A 21033-nucleotide genomic window follows, 5' to 3' on the forward strand; every position below is an offset into this window, starting at 1 on the left:
TAAAAAATCAGTTCCCAGTGGCTTCTTGTATTTTTTGGAATTTTTTTTCAAAATTTTACTGGTCCCGGAATATACCTAAAAAAAGCTTTAAAGTGCCTTTTTCGCTCTCTGCCAAGACACTGTTCATTTCCCTGTGACGTCATACAGTGCTGCCAGTGTAAACAAACAATAGCGAATACCACAGCAAGATATAGCGACATTAGCTCGGATTCAGACTCGGATTTCAGCGGCTTAAGCGATTCAACAGATTACGCATGTATTGAAACGGATGGTTGGAGTATGAAAGTATTGAAGAAGAAACTGAAGCTATTGAGCGAATAGCTATTGACGCTATTCATAGCCATAGCATGGCCGAATAGCTGCGTTAGCGTCGCCGTTAAAATCTTGTGACACTGGAGCAACTTAAATGCTTCGATTGGTAAGTGTTTTTTCGCATTAAATGTGGGTGGACGGAAACGTAATATAGTTGCAAATGCATCTGCAGGTTATCCATACATCTCTGTGCCATGTCTGCTTTAGCACCACCGGTAAATAGCATTTTAGCGTCAATTAGCGTAGCATGTCAGCATCGATTAGCTGGCAGTCAACATCAACAAAACTCACATTTGTGATTTTGTTGACTTTATAGTTGCAAATGCATCTGCAGGTTATCCATACATCTCTGTGCCATGTCTGCTTTAGCACCACCGGTAAATAGCATTTTAGCGTCGATTAGCGTAGCATGTCAGCATCGATTAGCTGGCAGTCAACATCAACAAAACTCACATTTGTGATTTTGTTGACTTTATAGTTGCAAATGCATCTGCAGGTTATCCATACATCTCTGCGCCATGTCTGCTTTAGCACCGCCGGTAAATAGCATGTTAGCATCGATTAGCGTAGCATGTTAGGATCGATTAGCTGGCAGTCACGCCGCGACCAAATATGTCTGATTAGCACATAAGTCAACAACATCAACAAAAGTCACCTTTGTGATTTAGTTGACTTTATCGTTGCAAATGCATCTGCAGGTTATCCATACATCTCTGTGCCATGTCTGTCATCGCCGGTAAAATGTCTACTTTCGCATCTTCGGGCCAGTGGTGCAACTTGAATCCCTCTTTGTTAGTGTTGTTACACCCTCCGACAACACACCGACGAGGCATGATGCCTCCAAGGTTCCAAAAAATAGTCGAAAAAACGGAAAATAACAGAGCTGAGACCCGGTGTTTGCAATGTGTTGAAAATGGCGGCTGTATGGCCTTGGTGATGTCACGTTCTGACGTCATCGCAAAAAGAGCGATAATCAAAATGGCGTTTAATTCGCCAAAATTCACCCATTTAGATTTCAGAAATCGGTGAAAAAAATATATGGTCTTTTTTCTGCACCATCAAGGTATATATTGACGCTTACATAGGTCTGGTGATAATGTTCCCCTTTAAACTTGGACACCCCTGACTTTGAGGGTTCGAATATGTCAACAGTTAAGGCATGGTGCTCTTGGCAAACACAAGAAACAGCTTGGTGTGTTTTTTTTGTTTTGTTTGTTTTTTTACACTTCCATAAAAAAGTTTCTCGCTGCCATAAGAGCCAGTGTGCAAGGCCGGATGCACTTGAATGGACGAGCATGTTTTTGGCCTTGTGCTCAAGAAACTCCCAGCAGGGCGGTCTGCCTTTCAGACAAAGCACTGAAGGGTCCGTCAATACTCTGCTCTCAGCGCTCCCCGTTTGTCCGCGTTCCAACGCGGCGTGAAAAAGGTCAATCGATAGCCGACTCGCAGAGTACTAGATCTCGCTAACATTTAAGGTGCTTCTTGCTGGTCATGTCGTTCCAGATGCGGTGCATTTCTTCGGGGGAGATCTGGTGGACGGTGACCACTCGCCGGTAGCGGCAGAGGCTGTAAGCCATCTTCCAGTGGTTGAAGCCGCTGTTCTGGAAGGGGTGGATGCCCAGTTTGCGCAGGCACACCCCTACGTACACGTCCTCCAGGTGCAGGAGCCTGGTGTGCAGCGAGGTTTGGTATATGAGCTCGGCCACGTCGGCGGAGAAGACGTAGCCGGTGCCGGAGCAGAACGGCGGGTACTTGCTGTCCGGGTACAAATCTCTGGGCATGTACCACTTGCTGCGCATGTCTCGGATCGGCCCGCCGTTGATGACGTAACCGGTGAAGTATCTCCGCCTGGGCTTGGTGGTGGGCTTCAGCAGGTTGTAGACCAGGTTCTCCATGTTCACGAAGATATCGCTGTCCGTTTTGAGAACGTACTGGGCTCTGGCGCAGTACGTGGCCACCCAGCGCATGCCCATCAGCGTCTTGAGCGTCAGGTTGTGGTAGGAGTCGACGAAGTCCTCAACGACCACGTCGTGAAAGATCTGGCTCTCCTGCTCCAGCATCTGGTTGAGGACGGCGTCCGTGCTGCGCCCCAGCAGGAAGAGAGTGACCACGCGCACGTCCGGGAAGGTGGTCTCGTCGCCCCAGGTCTCTCTGATGGCCTGCCGCGCGTCAAATTCCTTATGGGTGGTGCTGATGAGGATGACCAGAAACGGCGGCTCGGCCTCGCACTTCTTGGCCTCGTTGATGAGGTAGTCGAAGTCGTGCGGGTTGAGCGAGCGCGTGCGGTAGTTGCCGAAGGCGGCGCTCTTGTTCAGCTTGGGCGCCTTGCGGACCAGGATGTTCATCTGGCCCACGTAGGACGAGGACGGGCGGGACACGCTCAGGTACCACAGAGCGCTGGCCCAGCAAACCACCGTCAGCAAGTACAAACAGGAGACCTTTGAAGGCATCGCTGTTCACGTCGTTACCAGCGGGGGCAGCATGGGAAACTCTCGGAGCGGTTCTCCATGGGGCGTCTTGGATCGGGAGGTACAGCTTGAGGCCGCCTCCTTCTCGCATCCACTCCTAACAATCTTGAGTGTTTAGCAATGTGACGGAGGAGACATGTTTTCTTAACATGACCTTAGTGGGCACTGCTTTGAACTCCCATTGACGGCACCTGAAATTAAGAGATAAAAAAGAGGTGTCAGTGACAAACGACGTTAAAGAGGAAAGAGAATCAAGACAAAAATGTTGCATGTTTATTTTTCATATGAACGTTGGTTTCCTCTCACTGCAATGAAGGGATGAAACATTTCATGAAAGTCCGTCGGATCATTTTCAGTGTGTGTGTAGCATACGTTCCAAACTTGAGACCTCCTAATTCGGGAAATGGGGGTGGGGGGGGTAAAGTTGGGCAGGGTTTGGTTGTAGCGGGGGTGTGTATTGTAGGGCGGGGTTTGGTGTTAGCAGGGGTGTATATTGTAGCATCCTGGAAGAGTTAGTGTTGCAAGGGGTTCTGGGTATTTGTTCTGTTATGTTTATATTGTGTTACGGTGCGGATGTTCTCCCGAAAAGTTTTTGTCATTTTTGTTTGGTGTGGGTTCAGTGTTAAAGTTGTTTATACAGCCACCCTCAGTGTGACCTGTATGGCTGTTGACCAAGTATGCATTGCATTCACTCATGTGTGTATGTAAAAGCCGCATATATTACGTGGCTGGGCCGACGCGCTGTTTTATGGACGAAAAGCGGACGTGACGACAGGTTGTGGAGGACGATAAAGGCAGCCCCTTTAAGGAACGCCCGCAATATTGTTGTCCGGGTGGAAATTGGGAGACAATGGTTGCCCCGGGAGATTTTCCGGAGGGGCACTGAAATTTGGGAGTCTCCCGGAAAAATCTGGAGGAGGTGGCAAGTGTGGTGTGTAGGAGTTGTGGAGGCATTGCTTAATGGAACCACTTTGGATTCTTCTGGATCAAACTGTGGTACGTGTACCACTATTGGTACGCCAGCTCCATCAAATTGTATGCCGACAAATGTGATTTGTTATTTAAGTACAGTTCATTTTTCATTTTCTTTTATTTAACCAGGTTAAAAAAAAACTATTTGCGAGAGTGACCTGGGACAAGAGGGTGGCAAAAACAAGTTTCATTAATTAATAGAACAACAAAAAACAGGAACAGTCACACACCACAAACATAAAAAAATATGCAATAGGTAAAAATCTAAATGTTTCAATAAAAACAAGTACAATGCCCAAAAGAAACAGTTTCTCCATCCTTTAAAATGGCCTGAAATTCCCCCAAAGGGATCAGTTCAGGCGGCCTCAGATTATTTTGTAATTCTTTCCATGACCATGGAGCAACAAATCTAAGAACCAACACGCCAAGTACGTCCTGCGACCTTAAACTGGAACGACTGGAGCCTCTGCACTTAAAAGAACACAACTAAGGGAGAACCAGACCAAGAAGTGATTCATGTATAAAAAAACATCCATGGGAAAATCTGCGGACTGACAAAAATGGACAGTTTGTCAGTTGCATTCAATCAAACAATCAATCAATGTTTACTTAAAATCATGAGTGTCTCAAAAGGCCGCACAATGTCCAAAATATTAAATATAGTTGTTAAATAAAACATCTGCCTTGTTTTTAATGAATACTTAAGCTTACTTCGCTACTGTATTCAAATGATTCAAATGTTGGTCATTATGGTGGTACTTGGAGAGCCAAGTGTTTTCTGAGGTGGCACTTGAGTGTTTCCCCTAGAAAATGTGTTAGTTAAGGTGGTGTCTTTTTATTAGTTTATTAAGGATCCCCATTAGTCTACAACACAGTGGAGACTATTCTTCCTGGGGTCCAGGCAAAAGACATCACACAATCACAAAACAAAAGATTAAAATGCAGTACAACATGATCCAATAATAAAATGTCATAATACAAAAATAGCAACAACAAATACAACACCGGACAGACCGGGGAAAGGGGTGGGTGGGTGTAAGGATCGGTGTAACGCGACCTGCTGCCATCACGTCTCCACCTTGTCGCTGCCACCAAGTAGCCTGGTTGGCAATAGACTACACACTGTAGTGAAGTAGGCCGGCTTCTTCACATGAAGAACCCTAAAATTTTGGGTTGTTTTCCGCTCCATTTGCTGAATAGCGATATATATATATATATATATATATATATATGTATATATATATATGTATTTATTTTTTTTTTTTTTTCCATAAAGTAAGAACAAAACAGTCCTAGTAACCTGAGATACTAAGTATTGGTAGAGTGGCCGTGCCAGCAACTTGAGGGTTCCAGGTTCGATCCACGCTTCTGCCATCCTAGTTACTGCCGTTGTGTCCTTGGGCAAGACACATTGCCCACCTGCTCACAGTGCCACCCACACTGGTTTAAATGTAACTTACATAATGGGTTTCACAATGTAAAGCGCTTTGAGGCACTAGAGGAAAGCGCTATATAAATATAATTCACTTCACATTATTATGCCAACTGCTGACATATGCGCAACTCATCATACTTAATTTATTACAGCATTTGGAAAGCCTGTAATAGATTTTTTACTATGTAAATGTTATATTTTTATCAACATGTGATAGCAGGGACCCTGCCATTCAAAACTAAGCTGCTACATTACTAATGATTAATTTAACTATAGCTGAAAAAATAGTACAATAGCAATAGGAGAGACTTTTCATCCCTGAACACTATGGAGTTCATGTAGGCTTAATGATGCACTTAGATTATTATATCAACTATCAGAGACAGAAACTCTTCATTTAACATAATGTCCTTTTTGGCTGCTTCAACACAGCTCAATCAACATAGAAAAAGGTCAAGTGAAATGACAGACAGACAGAGCTTTGCTGTCCGTAACACACACACCGCAAAATGAGCTAACGTTACGCTAAAAGCTAATTAGCCTTCACCTCAAAGACTGCGAGCGAGCTGAGCTGCCGTTTATGTTTCTCGATACATCAATATTTTTTTTCGTCACAAAATCTTTTTTTCTATTTTTGAAATGTATATCATGTTTATAAAGTTAGGAAATATGTCCCTGGACCAATGTATGATCTTGCAACTACTTGGTATCGGATCGATACCTAAATTTGTGGTATCACCCAAAACTAATGTAAAGTATCAAACAGCAGAAGAATAAGTTATTATTACATTTTAACAGAAGTGTTGGGAGAACATGTTGAACCAGAAAATAAGCAGATATTAACAGTAAAAGAACAAGTGGATTAAGAATACATTTTTAAAGTTTGTCCCTCGTAATGTTGACAAAATAATAGGTAGATAAATGACACAATATGTTACTGCATATTTCAGCAGACTAATTAGGAGTCTTTGTTTGTTTACTTACTAATAAAAGACAAGTTGTCTAGTATGTTAACTATTTTATTTAAGGACAAACTTGCAAAAAGGAACACATGTTTAATGTAGCCTAAGATTTTTTTGTTAAAGGGGAACATTATCACAATTTCAGAAGGGTTAAAACCAATAAAAATCAGTTCCAAGTGGCTTATTTTATTTTTCCAAGTTTTTTTCAAAATTTTACCCATCCCGGAATATTCCGAAATAAGGCTTTAAAGTGCCTGATTTTCGCTATCTACAAAGCCACCGTCCATTTTCCTGTGACATCATCCATTGATGCCAATACAAAAACATGGCGGATACCACAGCAAGATATAGCGACATTAGCTCGGATTCAGACTCGGTTTTCAGCGGCTTAAGTGACTCAACAGATTACGCATGTATTGAAACGGATCTTTGGAGTATGGAGGCAGATAGTGAAAACGAAATTGAAGAAGAAACTGAAGCTATTGAGCGAATACCTATTGACGTTATTCGGCCATGTCTGCCTTAGCATCGCCGGTAAAATGTGCAGACCAAACAATCGGGACTTTTGCCTTGACACTGGAGCAACTTAAATCCGTCGATTGGTAAGTGTTTGTTTGGCAGTGTATTTGGGAAACGCTGGATAAACCAATAAAAATCAGTTCCCAGTGGCTTATTTTATTTTTCCAAGTTTTTTTCAAAATTTTACCCATCCCGAAATATTCCGAAATAAGGCTTTAAAGTGCCTGATTTTCGCTATCTACAAAGCCACCGTCCATTTTCCTGTGACATCATCCATTGATACCAATACAAAAACATGGCGGATACCACAGCAAGATATAGCGACATTAGCTCGGATTCAGACTCGGTTTTCAGCGGCTTAAGTGACTCAACAGATTACGCATGTATTGAAACGGATCTTTGGAGTATGGAGGCAGATAGTGAAAACGAAATTGAAGAAGAAACTGAAGCTATTGAGCGAATACCTATTGACGTTATTCGGCCATGTCTGCCTTAGCATCGCCGGTAAAATGTGCAGACCAAACAATCGGGACTTTTGCATTGACACTGGAGCAACTTAAATCCGTCGATTGGTAAGTGTTTGTTTGGCAGTGTATTTGGGAAACGCTGGATAAACCAATAAAAATCAGTTCCCAGTGGCTTATTTTATTTTCTAAAGTTTTTTTCAAAATTTTACCCATCCCGGAATATCCCAAAATAAGGCTTTAAAGTGCCTGATTTTCGCTATCTGCGAAGCCACCGTCCATTTTCCTGTGACGTCATCCAGTGATGCCAATACAAAAACATGGCGGATACCACAGCAAGATATAGCGACATTAGCTCGGATTCAGACTCGGATTTCAGCGGCTTAAGCGATTCAACAGATTACGCATGTATTGAAACGGACGGTTGGAGTATGGAGGCAGATGGTAAAAACAAAATAGAAGAAGAAACTGAAGCTATTGAGCGAATAGCTATTGACGCTATTCGGCCATGTCTGCCTTAGAATCGCTGGTAAAATGTGCAGACCAAACAATCGGGACTTTCGCATTGACACTGGAGCAACTTAAATCTGTCGATTGGTAAGTGTTTGTTTGGCATTAAATTTGGTAAACGCTGGATAAACCAATAAAAATCAGTTCCCAGTGGCTTATTTTATTTTTCAAAGTTTTTTTCAAAATTTTACCTATCCCGGAATATCCCGAAATAAGGCTTTAAAGTGCCGGATTTTCGCTATCTGCGAAGCCACCGTCCATTTTCCTGTGACGTCATCCAGTGATGCCAATACAAAAACATGGCGGATACCACAGCAAGATATAACAACATAAGCTCGGATTCAGACTCGGTTTTCAGCGGCTTAAGCGATTCAACAGATTACGCATGTATTGAAACGGACGGTTGGAGTATGGAGGCAGATGGTAAAAACAAAATAGAAGAAGAAACTGAAGCTATTGAGCGAATAGCTATTGACGCTATTCGGCCATGTCTGCCTTAGCATAGCCGGTAAAATGTGCAGACCAAACAATCAGGACTTTCGCATTGACACTGGAGCAACTTAAATATGTCGATTGGTAAGTGTTTGTTTGGCATTGCATTTGGGAAACGCTGGATGCAAATACAGCTACAAATGTACATACAGCTAGACTATATAATAACATCTTAGCATCAATTAGCTGGCAGTCATGCCGCGACCAAATATGTCTGATTAGCACATAAGTCAATAACATCAACAAAACTCACCTTTGTGACTTTATCGTTGGAAACGCATCTGCTTTGAGTGTCACAGGGTATCCATTCATCTCTGTGCCATATCTGTCGGTAAAATGTGCGGACACTGGAGCAACTTAAATCCGTCGATTGATAAGTGTTTGTTTGGCATTGAATGTGGATGGAGGGAAAGGCTGCATGCAAATATAGCTACAAATGAGGCATAACGATGCAATATGTACATACAGCTCGCCTAAATAGCATGTTAGCATCGATTAGCATGCCGTGCTAATCGATGCACATTCTACGTAAATCAACTTCAATCCGTCCCTGATCGTGTTGTTACACCCTCCGACAACACACCGACGAGGCATGATGTCTCGAAGGTACCGGAAAACAGTCGAAAAAACGGAAAATAACAGAGCTAGTTTGACTTGCTGCGTGTAATGTGTTTGAGAAAATGGCGTTGACGTTGACATTTGACGTCATTGCTCCGAGAGCAAATAACAGAAAGGCGTTTAATTCGCCAAAATTCACTCATTTAGAGTTCGGAAATCGGTAAAAAAAATATATGGTCTTTTTTCTGCAACATCAAGGTATATATTGACGCTTACATAGGTCTGGTGATAATGTTCCCCTTTAAAATAAAGCCAATAATGACATGTTTTGTGGTCGCCTTTATTTAGAAAAGTATCAAAAAGTATCGAAATACATTTTGGTACCGGTATCGATACAACCCTTGTGTCAACGATACGGTCCCATCGGCATCAGCCAAACTCTCGCTGATTATCGTCTTCTCATACCCGCCGGGCTCTGGGCGCCCGTCAAGCTCACTCTTGCGAGAGGAGGCGGAGAATGTAAACGTCAAACGGGGGCCGTTGATTAATATCCACTTGGTCTGGTTTAACAACCTCTGTGCGCTTCTAACGTGCTCGCCATCGCTCCTCCACACCTCCGAGAGGGACCGGATCAGACTTTAACGAGATACCTCTTCATTAGTCGCCATGGTGCGCCGGTTGTTACTTCAGCACCTCTGAGCTCTAATTGGACCGAAGTTGGATTTATTTCAAATACCAAATATCCTTTATTAAGCGATCCTTTATTCTGCCGATTCCGATCAACCGTTAATGACGTCTTGAAAGTGTTTTTATGTTGAGTGCTGTTGAAAACATCAACGCAATAATAAACTACTTCTTTATTCTCTTCTACAAAACCCTGTGTAAATGGTACAAACCCCGTTTCCATATAAGTTGAGAAATTGTGTTAGATGTAAATATAAACGGAATACAATGATTTGCAAATCTTTTTCAACCCAAATTCAATTGAATGCACTACAAAGACAAGATATTTGATGTTCAAACTCATAAACTTTTTTTTTGCTAATAATAATTTACTTAGAATTTCATGGCTGCAACACGTAGTTGGGAAAGGGCATGTTCACCACTGTGTTACATCACCTTGTCTTTTAACAACACTCAATAAACGTTTGGGAACAGAGAAAACTAATTACTGAAGCTTTGAAAGTGGAATTCTTTCCCATTCTTGTTTTATGTAGAGCTTCAGTCGTTCAGCAGTCTGCTGTCGTTTTTTTACGCTTTATAATGTGCCACACATTTTCGATGGGAGACAGGTCTGGACTGCAGGCGGGCCAGGAAAGTTCCCGCACTCTTTTTTTACAAAGCCACGCTGTTGTAACACGTGCTGAATGTGGCTTGGCATTGTCTTGCTGAAATAAGCAGGGGCGTCCATGAAAAAGACGGCGCTTAGATGGCAGCATATGTTGTTCCAAAACCTGTATGTACCATCCATTTTCTACCGCTTATTCCATTTGGGGTCGTGGGTCCGCTGGTGCCTATCTCAGCTACAATCGGGCGGAAGGCGGGGTACACCCTGGACAAGTCGCCACCTCATCGTATGTACCTTTCAGCATTAATGGTGCCTTTTTGCATCCGGCAGATCCGGTTTAGCTCGGTTGGTAGAGTGGCCGTGCCAGCAACTTGAGGGTTGCAGGTTCGATTCCCGCTTCCGCCATCCTAGTCACTGCCGTTGTTTCCTTGGGCAAGACACTTTACCCACGTGCTCCCAGTGCCACCCACACTGGTTTGAATGTAACTTAGATATTGGGTTTCACTATGTGAAGCGCTTTGAGTCACTAGAGAAACGCGCTATATAAATATAATTCACTTCACTAATTCACTTCACAGATGTGTAAGTTACCCATGCCTTGGGCACTAATGCACCCCCATACCATCACAGATGCTGGCTTTTGAACTTTTCGTCGATAACAGTGTGGATGGTTCGCTTCCCCTTTGGTCCGGATGACACGATGTCGAATATTTCCAAAAACAATTTGAAATGTGGACTCGTCAGACCACAGAACACTTTTCCACTTAGCCCCTGCTTATTTCACAAGACAATGCCAAGCCACATTCAGCACATGTTACAACAGCGTGGCTTCGTGAAAAAGGAGTGCGGCTACTTTCCTGGCCCGCCTGAAGTCCAGACCTGTCTCCCATCCAAAATGTGTGGCGCATTATGAAGCGTAAAATACGACAGCGGAGACCCCGGACTGTTGAACGACTGAAGCTCTACATCATGGATGTCAAACTCTGGCCCGCGGGCCAAATTTGGCCCACCGAGTAATTTAATTTGGCCCTTGAGGCAATATCAAATTAACATTAGAGCTGGCCCGCCGGTATTATAACACCGCATTCACCACTGATACTCATACTTACCAACCCTACCGATTTTTCCCGGGAGACTCCCGAATTTCAGTGCCCTTGCCGAAAATCACCCGGGGCAACCATTCTCCCGAATTTCTCTCGATTTCCACCCAAACAACATCATTGGGGACGTGCCTTAAAGGCACTGCATTCAACGTCCTCTACAACCTGTTGTCCCGTCCGCTTTTTCTCCATACAAACATTGTGCCGGCCCAGTCATATACTATATGCGGACTTTACACACAAAAAAGTGAATGCAAGGCATACTTGGTCAACCGCTATACAGGTCACACTGAGGGTGGCCGTATAAACAACTTTAACACTGTTACAAATATGCGAACCCACACCAAACAAGAATGACAACCACATTTAGGGAGAACATCCGCACCGTAACACAACATAAACACAACAGAACAAATATCCAGAACCTCTTGCAGAACTAACTCTTCCGGGATGCTACAATATACACCCCCCGCTACCACCAAACCCCGCCGAGTTAATGTTGATATTTACATCAGAAAGCTGCAAATAGGAAAGAGGCATTAAATGTTTTTATTTAAATTTTATTTAATATACCATTGATATTTTTTTATTATTATTATTATTTGAAAATCGATTTTGCATGTCACCATCAAGTTATACAAGCCTTGCTCGTTAAATATTCAATGCAAAACTTGTTTGGGTCCCTATTAAAAGGTTAATTTGTTCAACCTTGGCCCGCGGCTTTGTTCAGTTTTAAATTTTGGCCCACTCCGTATTTGAGTTTGACACCCCTGCTCTACATAAAACAAGAATGGGAAAGAATCCCACTTTCAAAGCTTCAACGGTCTTTTTCACGGACGCCCCTGCTTATTTCAGCAAGATAATGCCAAGCCACATTGAGCACGTGTTACAACAGCGTGGCTTCGTAAAAAAAATGTGCGAGTACTTTCCTGGCCCGCCTGTAGTCCAGACCTGTCTTCCTTCGAAAATGTGTGGCGCATTATGAAGCGTAAAATACGACAGCGGAGACCCCGGACTGTTGAACGACTGAAACTCTACATAAAACAAGAATGGGAAATAATCCCACTTTCAAAGCTTCAACAATTAGTTTCCTCAGTTCCCAAACGTTTATTGAGTGTTGTTAAAGGAAAAGGTGATGTAACACGGCGGTGAACATGCCCTTTCCCAACTTCTTTGGCACGTGTTGCAGCCCTGAAATTCTGAGTTAATTAATATTTGCAGATGAGTTTGAACATCAAATATCTTGTCTTTGTAAGGAATTCAACTGAATATTGGTTGAAAAGGATAAGTAAATCATTGTATTCCGTTTATATTTACATCTAACGCAATTTCCCAACTCATATGGAAACGGGGTTTGTAAATAAATTTATTCATTAATTTTCCCGACAATGTACACAATTAGATTGTTTATCATATCAACATAAATTGCCTTATTAATCCGTGTTTTTTTTTGTTTTTATTTCAACATGATTAATGCGATCCTTTGTGACGAATAAAGTGCAGTAAAAAGAAAAAAAACACAAACCAAAAGCCGCCTCAGAACTGCCTGTGGGACACAAGGCAGAAAAGTAGGTTTGATTATGTACATAAAAGGCGTAAAGATCCTGTTAGAGATCCTATTAGAGATCCTGCAGAGCCGGCGTGGCCGAGATGAAAGTGGCTGAGGAATCTCGCAGCTTCTTTTCATCAGGTCTCGTCTGCTATTCCAGCCTCGTTCCCGCCGGCTCCCGGGCCCCCGTCCTGCCTCTCCTCCACCCTCTGAAGCCCTCCGCCTTCAATCTCACGGCCCAGCAGTGTTCATCTCATCAGGGCTTCTCCTCCATCACTCGCTTATTTTTGAGCTGTCGTTGCATCTTCCTCCACCTCTCCATCTCCACCCACATCTTCTTTCTTCACACTGACTACTCTTCTCAGTCACTTATTGACATGTCCCCGTCCTCGCAGGCCATACTGATCTTCCCTTCCTGTAATTATTCTCCTGCCTCCCTGGCAGAATCACTAAATCATTAATCGTTACTTATCTTCTTTCTCTGACCTTGCTTGCTCTCGTTTGTTCGTTTCTTCCGCAGCTGCCATTGCTTTCCTCCTTTGACGAAAAACAATAGGCACGAAACACTTTTTCAGGGACAGGACGTGACATGGAGTCATGGTCTCGGATCGTGTCTGCGGCACCATCCATCTATCTTATTCCGCTTATCAGAGGTCAGGTCGCGGGGGCAGCAGCCTAAGCAGGGAAGCCCAGACTTTCCTCTCCCCAGCAACTTCATCCAGCTCCTCCCGGGAGACACATAGTCTTCCCAACGTGTCCTAGGTCTTCCCCCTGTCCTAAACACCTCCCTAGGGAGGCGTTCGGGTGGCATCCTGACCAGATTCCCGAACCACCTCATGTGACTCCTCTCGATGTGGAGGAGCAGCGGCTTTACTTTGATCTCCCCCCCCCCCCGGATGGAAGAACTTCTCACTCTACCTCTAAGGCGGAGGAAGCTCATTTCGGCCGCGTGTACCCTGTCCGGACTTTGACTTGGATTAGTTTTGCTTCTGCGATGCAGAGGGAATTTGGAACGAGCCAGGCGAGAGTGTGAGCACATGATTAATTTATTTGTATACTATAATCAAAAAAACAAACAACGGGCACTCACAAGGAGGTACGAATACTAGGCTACAAAATACAAACATGAAACAAAAACACTTGCTCGATGGCATGAATAATAATGAACTATCAACAAAAACAGCATTACTTTAAGCTCCCCCCGGATGGAAGAACTTCTCACTCTACCTCTAAGGCGGAGAAAGCTCATTTCGGCCGCTTGGGGGCGGCATGGCGTAGTGGGTAGAGCGGCTATGCCAGAAACCTGAGGGTTGCAGGTTCGCTTCCCACCTATTAACATCCAAATCGCTGCCGTTGTGTCCTTGGGCAGGACACTTCACCCTTTGCCCCCGGTGCCGCTCACAATGGTGAATGAATGATGAATGAATGATTGGCGGTGTTCGGAGGGGCCGTAGGCGCAAACTGGCAGCCACGCGTCCGTCAGTCCACCCCAGGGCAGCTGTGGCTACAGATGTAGCTTACCACCACCAGGTGTGAATAAATGATGGGTTCCCACTTCTCTGTGAGCGCTTTGAGTATCTAACAATAGAAAAGCGCGATATAAATCTAATCCATTTTTATTATTATTATTATTATTACCCTGTCAGGACTTTGACTTGGATTAGTTTGAAAACATGAAACAAAAACACTTGCTCGATGGCATGAATAATGAACTATAAACAAAAACAGCACGATGGCATGGCTATGAAAAACTAAAACAAAAAACTTACTTGGCGTGGACAAAACCGAAAAGCATGGCATGAAGGTTGGAGCAGCAAGCAGTAAGCATGTCGCAAGTCAGGACTTTGACTTGGATTAGTTTTGCTTCTTTGATGCAGAGGGAATTTGGAACGAGCCAGGCGAGAATGTGAGCACATGATTAATTTATTTATATACTATAATCAAAAAAACAAACAAAGGGCGCTCACAAGGAGCTACGAATACCAGGCTACAAAATACAAACATGAAACAAAAACACTTGCTCGATGGCATGAATAATAATGAACTATCAACAAAAACAGCATTACTTAAAGCTCCCCCCGGATGGAAGAACTTCTCACTCTACCTTTAAGGCGGAGGAAGCTCAGTTCGGCCGCTTGTACCCTGTCAGGACTTTGACTTGGATTAGTTTTGCTTCTTCGATGCAGAGGGAATTTGGAACGAGGCAGGCGAGAGCGTGAGCACATGATTAATTTATTTATATACTATAATCAAAAAAACAAACAAAGGGCGCTCACAAGGAGCTACAAATACCAGGCTACAAAATACAAAAATGAAACAAAAACACTTGCTCAATGGCATGAATAATAATGAACTATCAACAAAAACAGCATTACTTTAAACTCCCCCCGGATGGAAGAACTTCTCACTCTACCTCTAAGGCGGAGGAAGCTCATTTCGGCCGCTTGTACCCTGTCCGGAAGTTGACTTGGATTAGTTTTGCTTCTTCGATGCAGAGGGAATTTGGAACGAGCCAGGCGAGAGTGTGAGTACATGATTAATTTATTTATATACTATAATAAAAAAAAACAACAAAGGGCGCTCACAAGGAGTAACGAATACCAGGCTACAAAATACAAACATGAAACAAAAACACTTGCTCGATGGCATGAATAATGAACTATAAACAAAAACAGCACGATGGCATGGCTATGAAAAACTAAAACAAAAAACTTACTCGACGTGGACAAAACCGAAAAGCATGGCATGAAGGTTGGAGCAGCAAGCAGTACGCATGTAGCAAGTTGTACAGCAGTATGCAAAGTTCCCAGGCCGAGGAACAGAAAACAAATGACTTAAATAGTGACTATGATGATGAGAAACAGGTGTTGCGCTGAGGGCAGGGGCGTGACTTAGAGACCAGGTGGAAACTAATGAGTAACTAAGGAAACCAACCCAACCAGGAAGTGCCAAAACGGGAAACAGGAGTCCAAAAACAAAACATAACATACATAAACCCAGATTAACAGGAATGACATACCCGTGATCTTTCATACCCCAAAGCTCATGATGGGAACGTAGATCGACCGGTAAATTGAGAGCTTTGCCTTCCGGCTCGGCTCCTTCTTCACCACAACGGATCAATACAGCGTCCGTATTTCTGAAGACGCTGCACCGATCCGCCTGTCAATCTCACGATCCACTCTTCCCTCACTCGTGAACAAGACTCCGAGGTACTTCAACTCCTCCACTCGGGACAGGGTCTCCTCCCCAACCCGGAGATGGCACTCCACCCTTTTCCGGGCGAGAACCATGGACCCGGAATTGAAATTGCTGATTCTCATCCCGGTCGCTACACACTCGGCTGCGAACCGATCCAGTGAGAGCTGAAGATCCTGGCCAGGTGAAGCACAGACCTAATCCTGCAGCCACCAAACCGGATCCCCTAAACCAGGGGTGCCCACACTTTTTCTGCAGGCGAGCTACTTTTCAATTGACCAACTCGAGGGGATCCACCTCATTTATATATATCATTTATATTTATTTATTTATGAAAGAGACATTTTTGTAAACAAGTTAAATGTGTTTAATGATAATACAAGCATGTGTAACACATATAGATGTCTTTCTTTCACGAAGACAAGAATATAAGTTGGTGTATTACCTGATTCTGATGACTTGCATTGATTGGAATCAGACAGTAATGATGATAACGCCCACATTTTCAAATGGAGGAGAAAAAAAGTTGTCCTTTCTGTACAATACCACATGAAAGTGGTTGGTTTTTGGCATCTAATTCATCCAGCTTGCATACACTTTACAAGAAAAACATTGGCGGCAAATTCCGTAGCTTGCTTGATTGACATTCACGGCACCCGAGGGTCTTGTGAGATGACGCTGGCTGCTGCCAGTTCATTATTATGAAAAAATGACAGAGAGGAAGGCGAGAAACACTTTTTATTTCAACAGACTTTCGCGCCGTCCCTTCCGTCAAAACTCTAAAGGCCGACTGCACATTTCCTATCTTCACAATAAAAGCCCTGCTTCATGCTGCCTGTGCTAACAAAATAAGAGTCTCGGAAAGCTGGCGTGCACAAGTGATGTGCACGCCAGCTTTCTGAGGGATCGCTTGTGCACGCCAGTTTTCCGAGACTCTGTATTTAGTTAGCGCAGGCAGCATGAAGCAGGGCTTTTATTGTGAAGATAGGAAATGTGCAGTCGGCCTTTAGAGTTTTGACGGAAGGTACGGCGCGAGATTCTGCTAAAATAAAAAGTGTTTTCTCGCCTTCCTCTCGGTCATATTTTCATAATACTGATCTTGCAGCAGCCAGCGTCATCTCACAAGACCCTCCGGTACCGTGAATGTCATTTAAGTGACGTCTTGGTGAAGATTGATGATCACTAATTTTTAGGTCTATTTTTTTTAAAAGCCTGGCTGGAGATCGACTGACACACCCCCCGCGGTCGACTGGTAGCTCGCGATCGACGTAATGGGCACCCCTGCCCTAAACGCCTTGTCTGCAGAGCTAATTAAGTATTAATGAATTACAAAAGGTATTACCCTATTGTCCGGACTATGGAGCACAACGGTATATAGGCCACACCCACTTAATTTGAGAAGAAACAACTGTTATTCCATATATAAGCCGCACCGGACTATAAGACGCGTATATTTAGGTTGTGAAATAAGTTATTTAGACAGAAATATTCTGTAAAATGTTAATTTACATACCTTAATTCAAGGTTGTCCAAACTTTTTTGGCGCATTGGGCTAAGAACCTACTCAGTGGCCTCGTGGTTAGAGTGTCTGCCCTGTGATCGGTAGGTTGTGAGTTCAAAGTTAAACTCCTGGCCGAGTCATACCAGATCAAATGGGACCCATTAACTCCCGACTTGGCACTCAGCATCAAGGGTTGGAATTGGGGGTTAAATCAACAAAAATGATTCCCGGGCGTGACCACCGCTGCTGCCCACTGCTCCCCTCACCTCCCAGGGGGTGGAACAAGGGTGATGGGTCAAATGCAGAGGACAAATTTCACAACTTTTAACATAAAAAGAATTGGTCGATGGCAGACGGCATGCACAGTAAATATATACTGCCGGGTCAAACTCGCTTCGCAAAATAATTAGCGCATGCTTGGAATTACCGCCGGGTAAAATTTGTGACGTCACGAGTGACAAATCCCCTGTCATCATTTTCAAAATGGAGGAGGCTGATTTCAATCATTCTAAATCTCAAAAAGGGAAGAAGATCAAGAGCTATTCAGTAGGATTTAAGGTCCAAGCTATTGAATACCGGTATGCTAAAAAGAACAGTAAGCAGCTATGTTTTATTAATATACCTGTACCTGTGGAGAGGCGGAGCAGACGGTCCGACAGACAGGCAGGGCACGCATGGCGGCGAGGAGACGGCGAACGAGCGAAGAGAAGGAGCGGAAGAGCGACCTGGACTGAGGTTTTATTGAAAAATAAACAAAGTCAAACTGCTCATGCCATGTCCTTCCTTGGTGGTCCTGGGAACCCGCAAGACAACGGCTGGAGACCGTCACAATACCGTAGCTGCGTGTGTCAAATATGAGTCATTAAATGACTCCCGCCTCCTGGTGGTAGAGGGCGCTAGTGATCCTTCTTGCGACTACACGGCTGCAGAAGAAGTGACAATGAGTCACGTGATATGTGCTGGGACGGCTATGACGGACCTTCTGATAGCAGTTTTCTAAACTGGACTTTCAATCGAAGCGGGAGGTAATAAAGGAAGATCTCCATTAAGACAAAGAGACTTTTAAAACTGAAGAAAGATTAAGAAGACTTCTATAAACAAGTTATTGATGATTTTGATCAGAAGGAGCTGGCATGGACTATATTTCTAAGTAAAGGTAAGACCATAATAACGTTTTTTTTAATTAAATGTGCTTTTCACGATGGTATACTTACATCACACTCAATTTTTTACTGCATGCCTTTGGTAAGTGCTGGAGTGAGAAGAGGTTTTATAATAATTAGCCCATGCTTACTTTTGCTGCATCCCTTTGGTAAGCGCAGGAGTGAGAAGAGGTTTTAAATTAATTAGCGCCCCAGCGGCAATTCAAGGGAATATGGTATATATATATATATATATATATATATATATATATATATATATATATATATATATATATATATATATATATATATATATATATATATATATATATATATATATATATATATAAACCCCAGCTCCCGGCAAAATTATTTTAACCCAATGCGGCCGCCGGGTCAAAAGGTTTGAGGACCCCTGCACTAAAGTCTGGGGTTCCCTGCTTAGGCTGCTGACCCCGCGACCCGACCTCAGATAAGCGGAAGAAGATGACACAATGTCTCCAAGGCAGAAGCGCAGTCACAAATTTGTCCTCATCATTCAACTTCACGTCTCATGAGCTTAACTTAACTTAAACTCGGTTTCACCTAAAAAATCTAAACACTTCACCTTAAAGACAGCATAATCCATTCTCGACGGTTAATAGGTTAGTGTTTTTCATGTTTGACTCATTTCACCTGACCAGACATTTTCTCACATTCCACACGACTAAATAACACAATCGTATCGGTTCAATACCAACATCTGTATTACAAAAGTATATTAGGTAAATATATACTACTTTTAGTCCCACATCTCTAAGTGTGACGCAAGCTGTACACTGACTACTCTATAGTTACTATAGTACTATCCCTTGAGAAGATACAGCCTATTCAAATTGTTGTTTATGAGCCTTACAAAAGTGATCAATACAACAACAATACAAATGAAGGACATTATTATAGGATGTCTTTATGACATTAAAAGCGTGGTCATGAATCAATTTGTTAAAGTGACATGTTTACAACGCCGTCACATCCATTAAATGAGAAATGGACGGGTAACAAAAGCACGTTCGGTACAATAAAAGTTAATTACGGCGCTTATTTGCTCGTGTAAGACCACTTTTTTTTTTTATTTCAGCAGACTGACGGAAGAAATGAAAGAAAGTGAAGGATGAGAAAGTGTCTGACTTGCAAAGTCCTTCCTCGCCCGGCAAATGTCTCTGCCGCGGCGGAACTCGTGCGCGTTTCGACAAAAGTCGTCGAATGTAAGAAGGCGGCAAAAGTGGAACGGCGCCCTGGTGTGGTTGCGTTGATGACATCAGGAACGGTAAACTGGGTGCGTCGCCACCATTTGCGTCGACTCAGCGGAAAATTTGTGTCAGAGGGCTAAAAGGGAGGAATCTTTTGAATACATTAGCAGGCCTCAAATTTTAACTTTTTAAGGTCAAGGCAAGTGTTGCATTAAAAAGGAGGGCTCGTATTTCAGGGCACCGAGGCTAACATTATTTTCTTTAGAGGCAGGGGGTCCAAAATACGCGACACTCAAAGCAGATGCATTTCCAACGATAAAGTCAACGAAATCACAAAGGTGAGTTTTGTTGATGTTATTGACTTATATTTGGTCGCGACATGACTGCCAGCTAATCGACGCTAACATGCTATTTAGGCTCGCTGTATGTACATTTGTAGCTATATTTGCATCCAGCCTTTCCCTACACCCACATTTAATGCCAAACAAACACATACCAATCGACGGATTTAAGTTGCTCCAGTGGTCAGAATAGCTTCAATAGCTATTTGCTCAATAGCTTCAGTTTCTTCTTCAATTTCGTTTTTGCTATCTGCCTCCACACTCCAACCATCCGTTTCAATACATGCGTAATCTGTTGAATCGCTTAAGCCGCTGAAATCTGAGTCTGAATCCGAGCTAATGTCGCTATATCCGCCATGTTTGTTTGTATTGGCATCGCTATGTGATGTCACAGGAAAATGGACGGGTGGATTTACAGATAGCGAAAATCAGGCACTTTAAAGCCTTTTTTCGGGATACTCCATGATGGGTAAAAATTTGAAAAAAACTTCAAAAAATAAAATAAGCCACTGGGAACTGATTTTTATTGGTTTTAACCCTTCTGAAATTGTGATAATGTTCCCCTTTAACGGGGCCGCATGTGGCCCCCGGGCCTTTTTTTGCGCAGGTCAGGGTCTATAGATAGTGTAGCGGGCCAATAAAAACCCCTGCCTTACGAGCTCCGTCACGACAAAGGAAACCAAAAAAATGATCACTGAATATTCCAGGAATCATCTTTTCTCTCCTGCAGCACAGCCCGACATGGCCTTTCCCTGCAGCGAGGCACAATAATATTTGAGACCAGGCGCCCTTTCCCTTGCAGATATATTATTATATCAACAAGCTGCTTGTTGGCGGTGACATTTATGGGAATATGTTGACAATAATAACATGTTTATCGTGCACGTCTGCATGGTGCAGACTCGCATTTAATTGTGTAGCGGACACAAGACACACATATATTTATTCAAAACTGATCACATAATACAGTTATTGGTGATAATGACAGCA

General features: G+C 43.2%; 1 protein-coding gene across 2 annotated transcripts in view; it reads right to left on the minus strand.

Annotated features, from left to right (window-relative positions):
• Positions 1 to 734: 734 nt before the first annotated feature.
• LOC133544069 (beta-1,3-galactosyltransferase 1-like) overlaps positions 735 to 21033 on the minus strand; it is a 328797-nt gene continuing 308498 nt past the window's right edge. For both annotated transcript variants that reach the window (XM_061889101.1, XM_061889102.1), the window contains one exon: positions 735 to 2971. In XM_061889101.1, coding sequence (XP_061745085.1) covers positions 1776 to 2762 — 987 coding nt within the window. In that variant the 5' untranslated portion in view covers positions 2763 to 2971 and the 3' untranslated portion in view covers positions 735 to 1775. The remainder of the gene's footprint in view (positions 2972 to 21033) is intronic.

The sequence above is a fragment of the Nerophis ophidion genome, linkage group LG27 (genome assembly GCF_033978795.1).
Source record: "Nerophis ophidion isolate RoL-2023_Sa linkage group LG27, RoL_Noph_v1.0, whole genome shotgun sequence".
Lineage (NCBI taxonomy): Eukaryota > Metazoa > Chordata > Actinopteri > Syngnathiformes > Syngnathidae > Nerophis > Nerophis ophidion.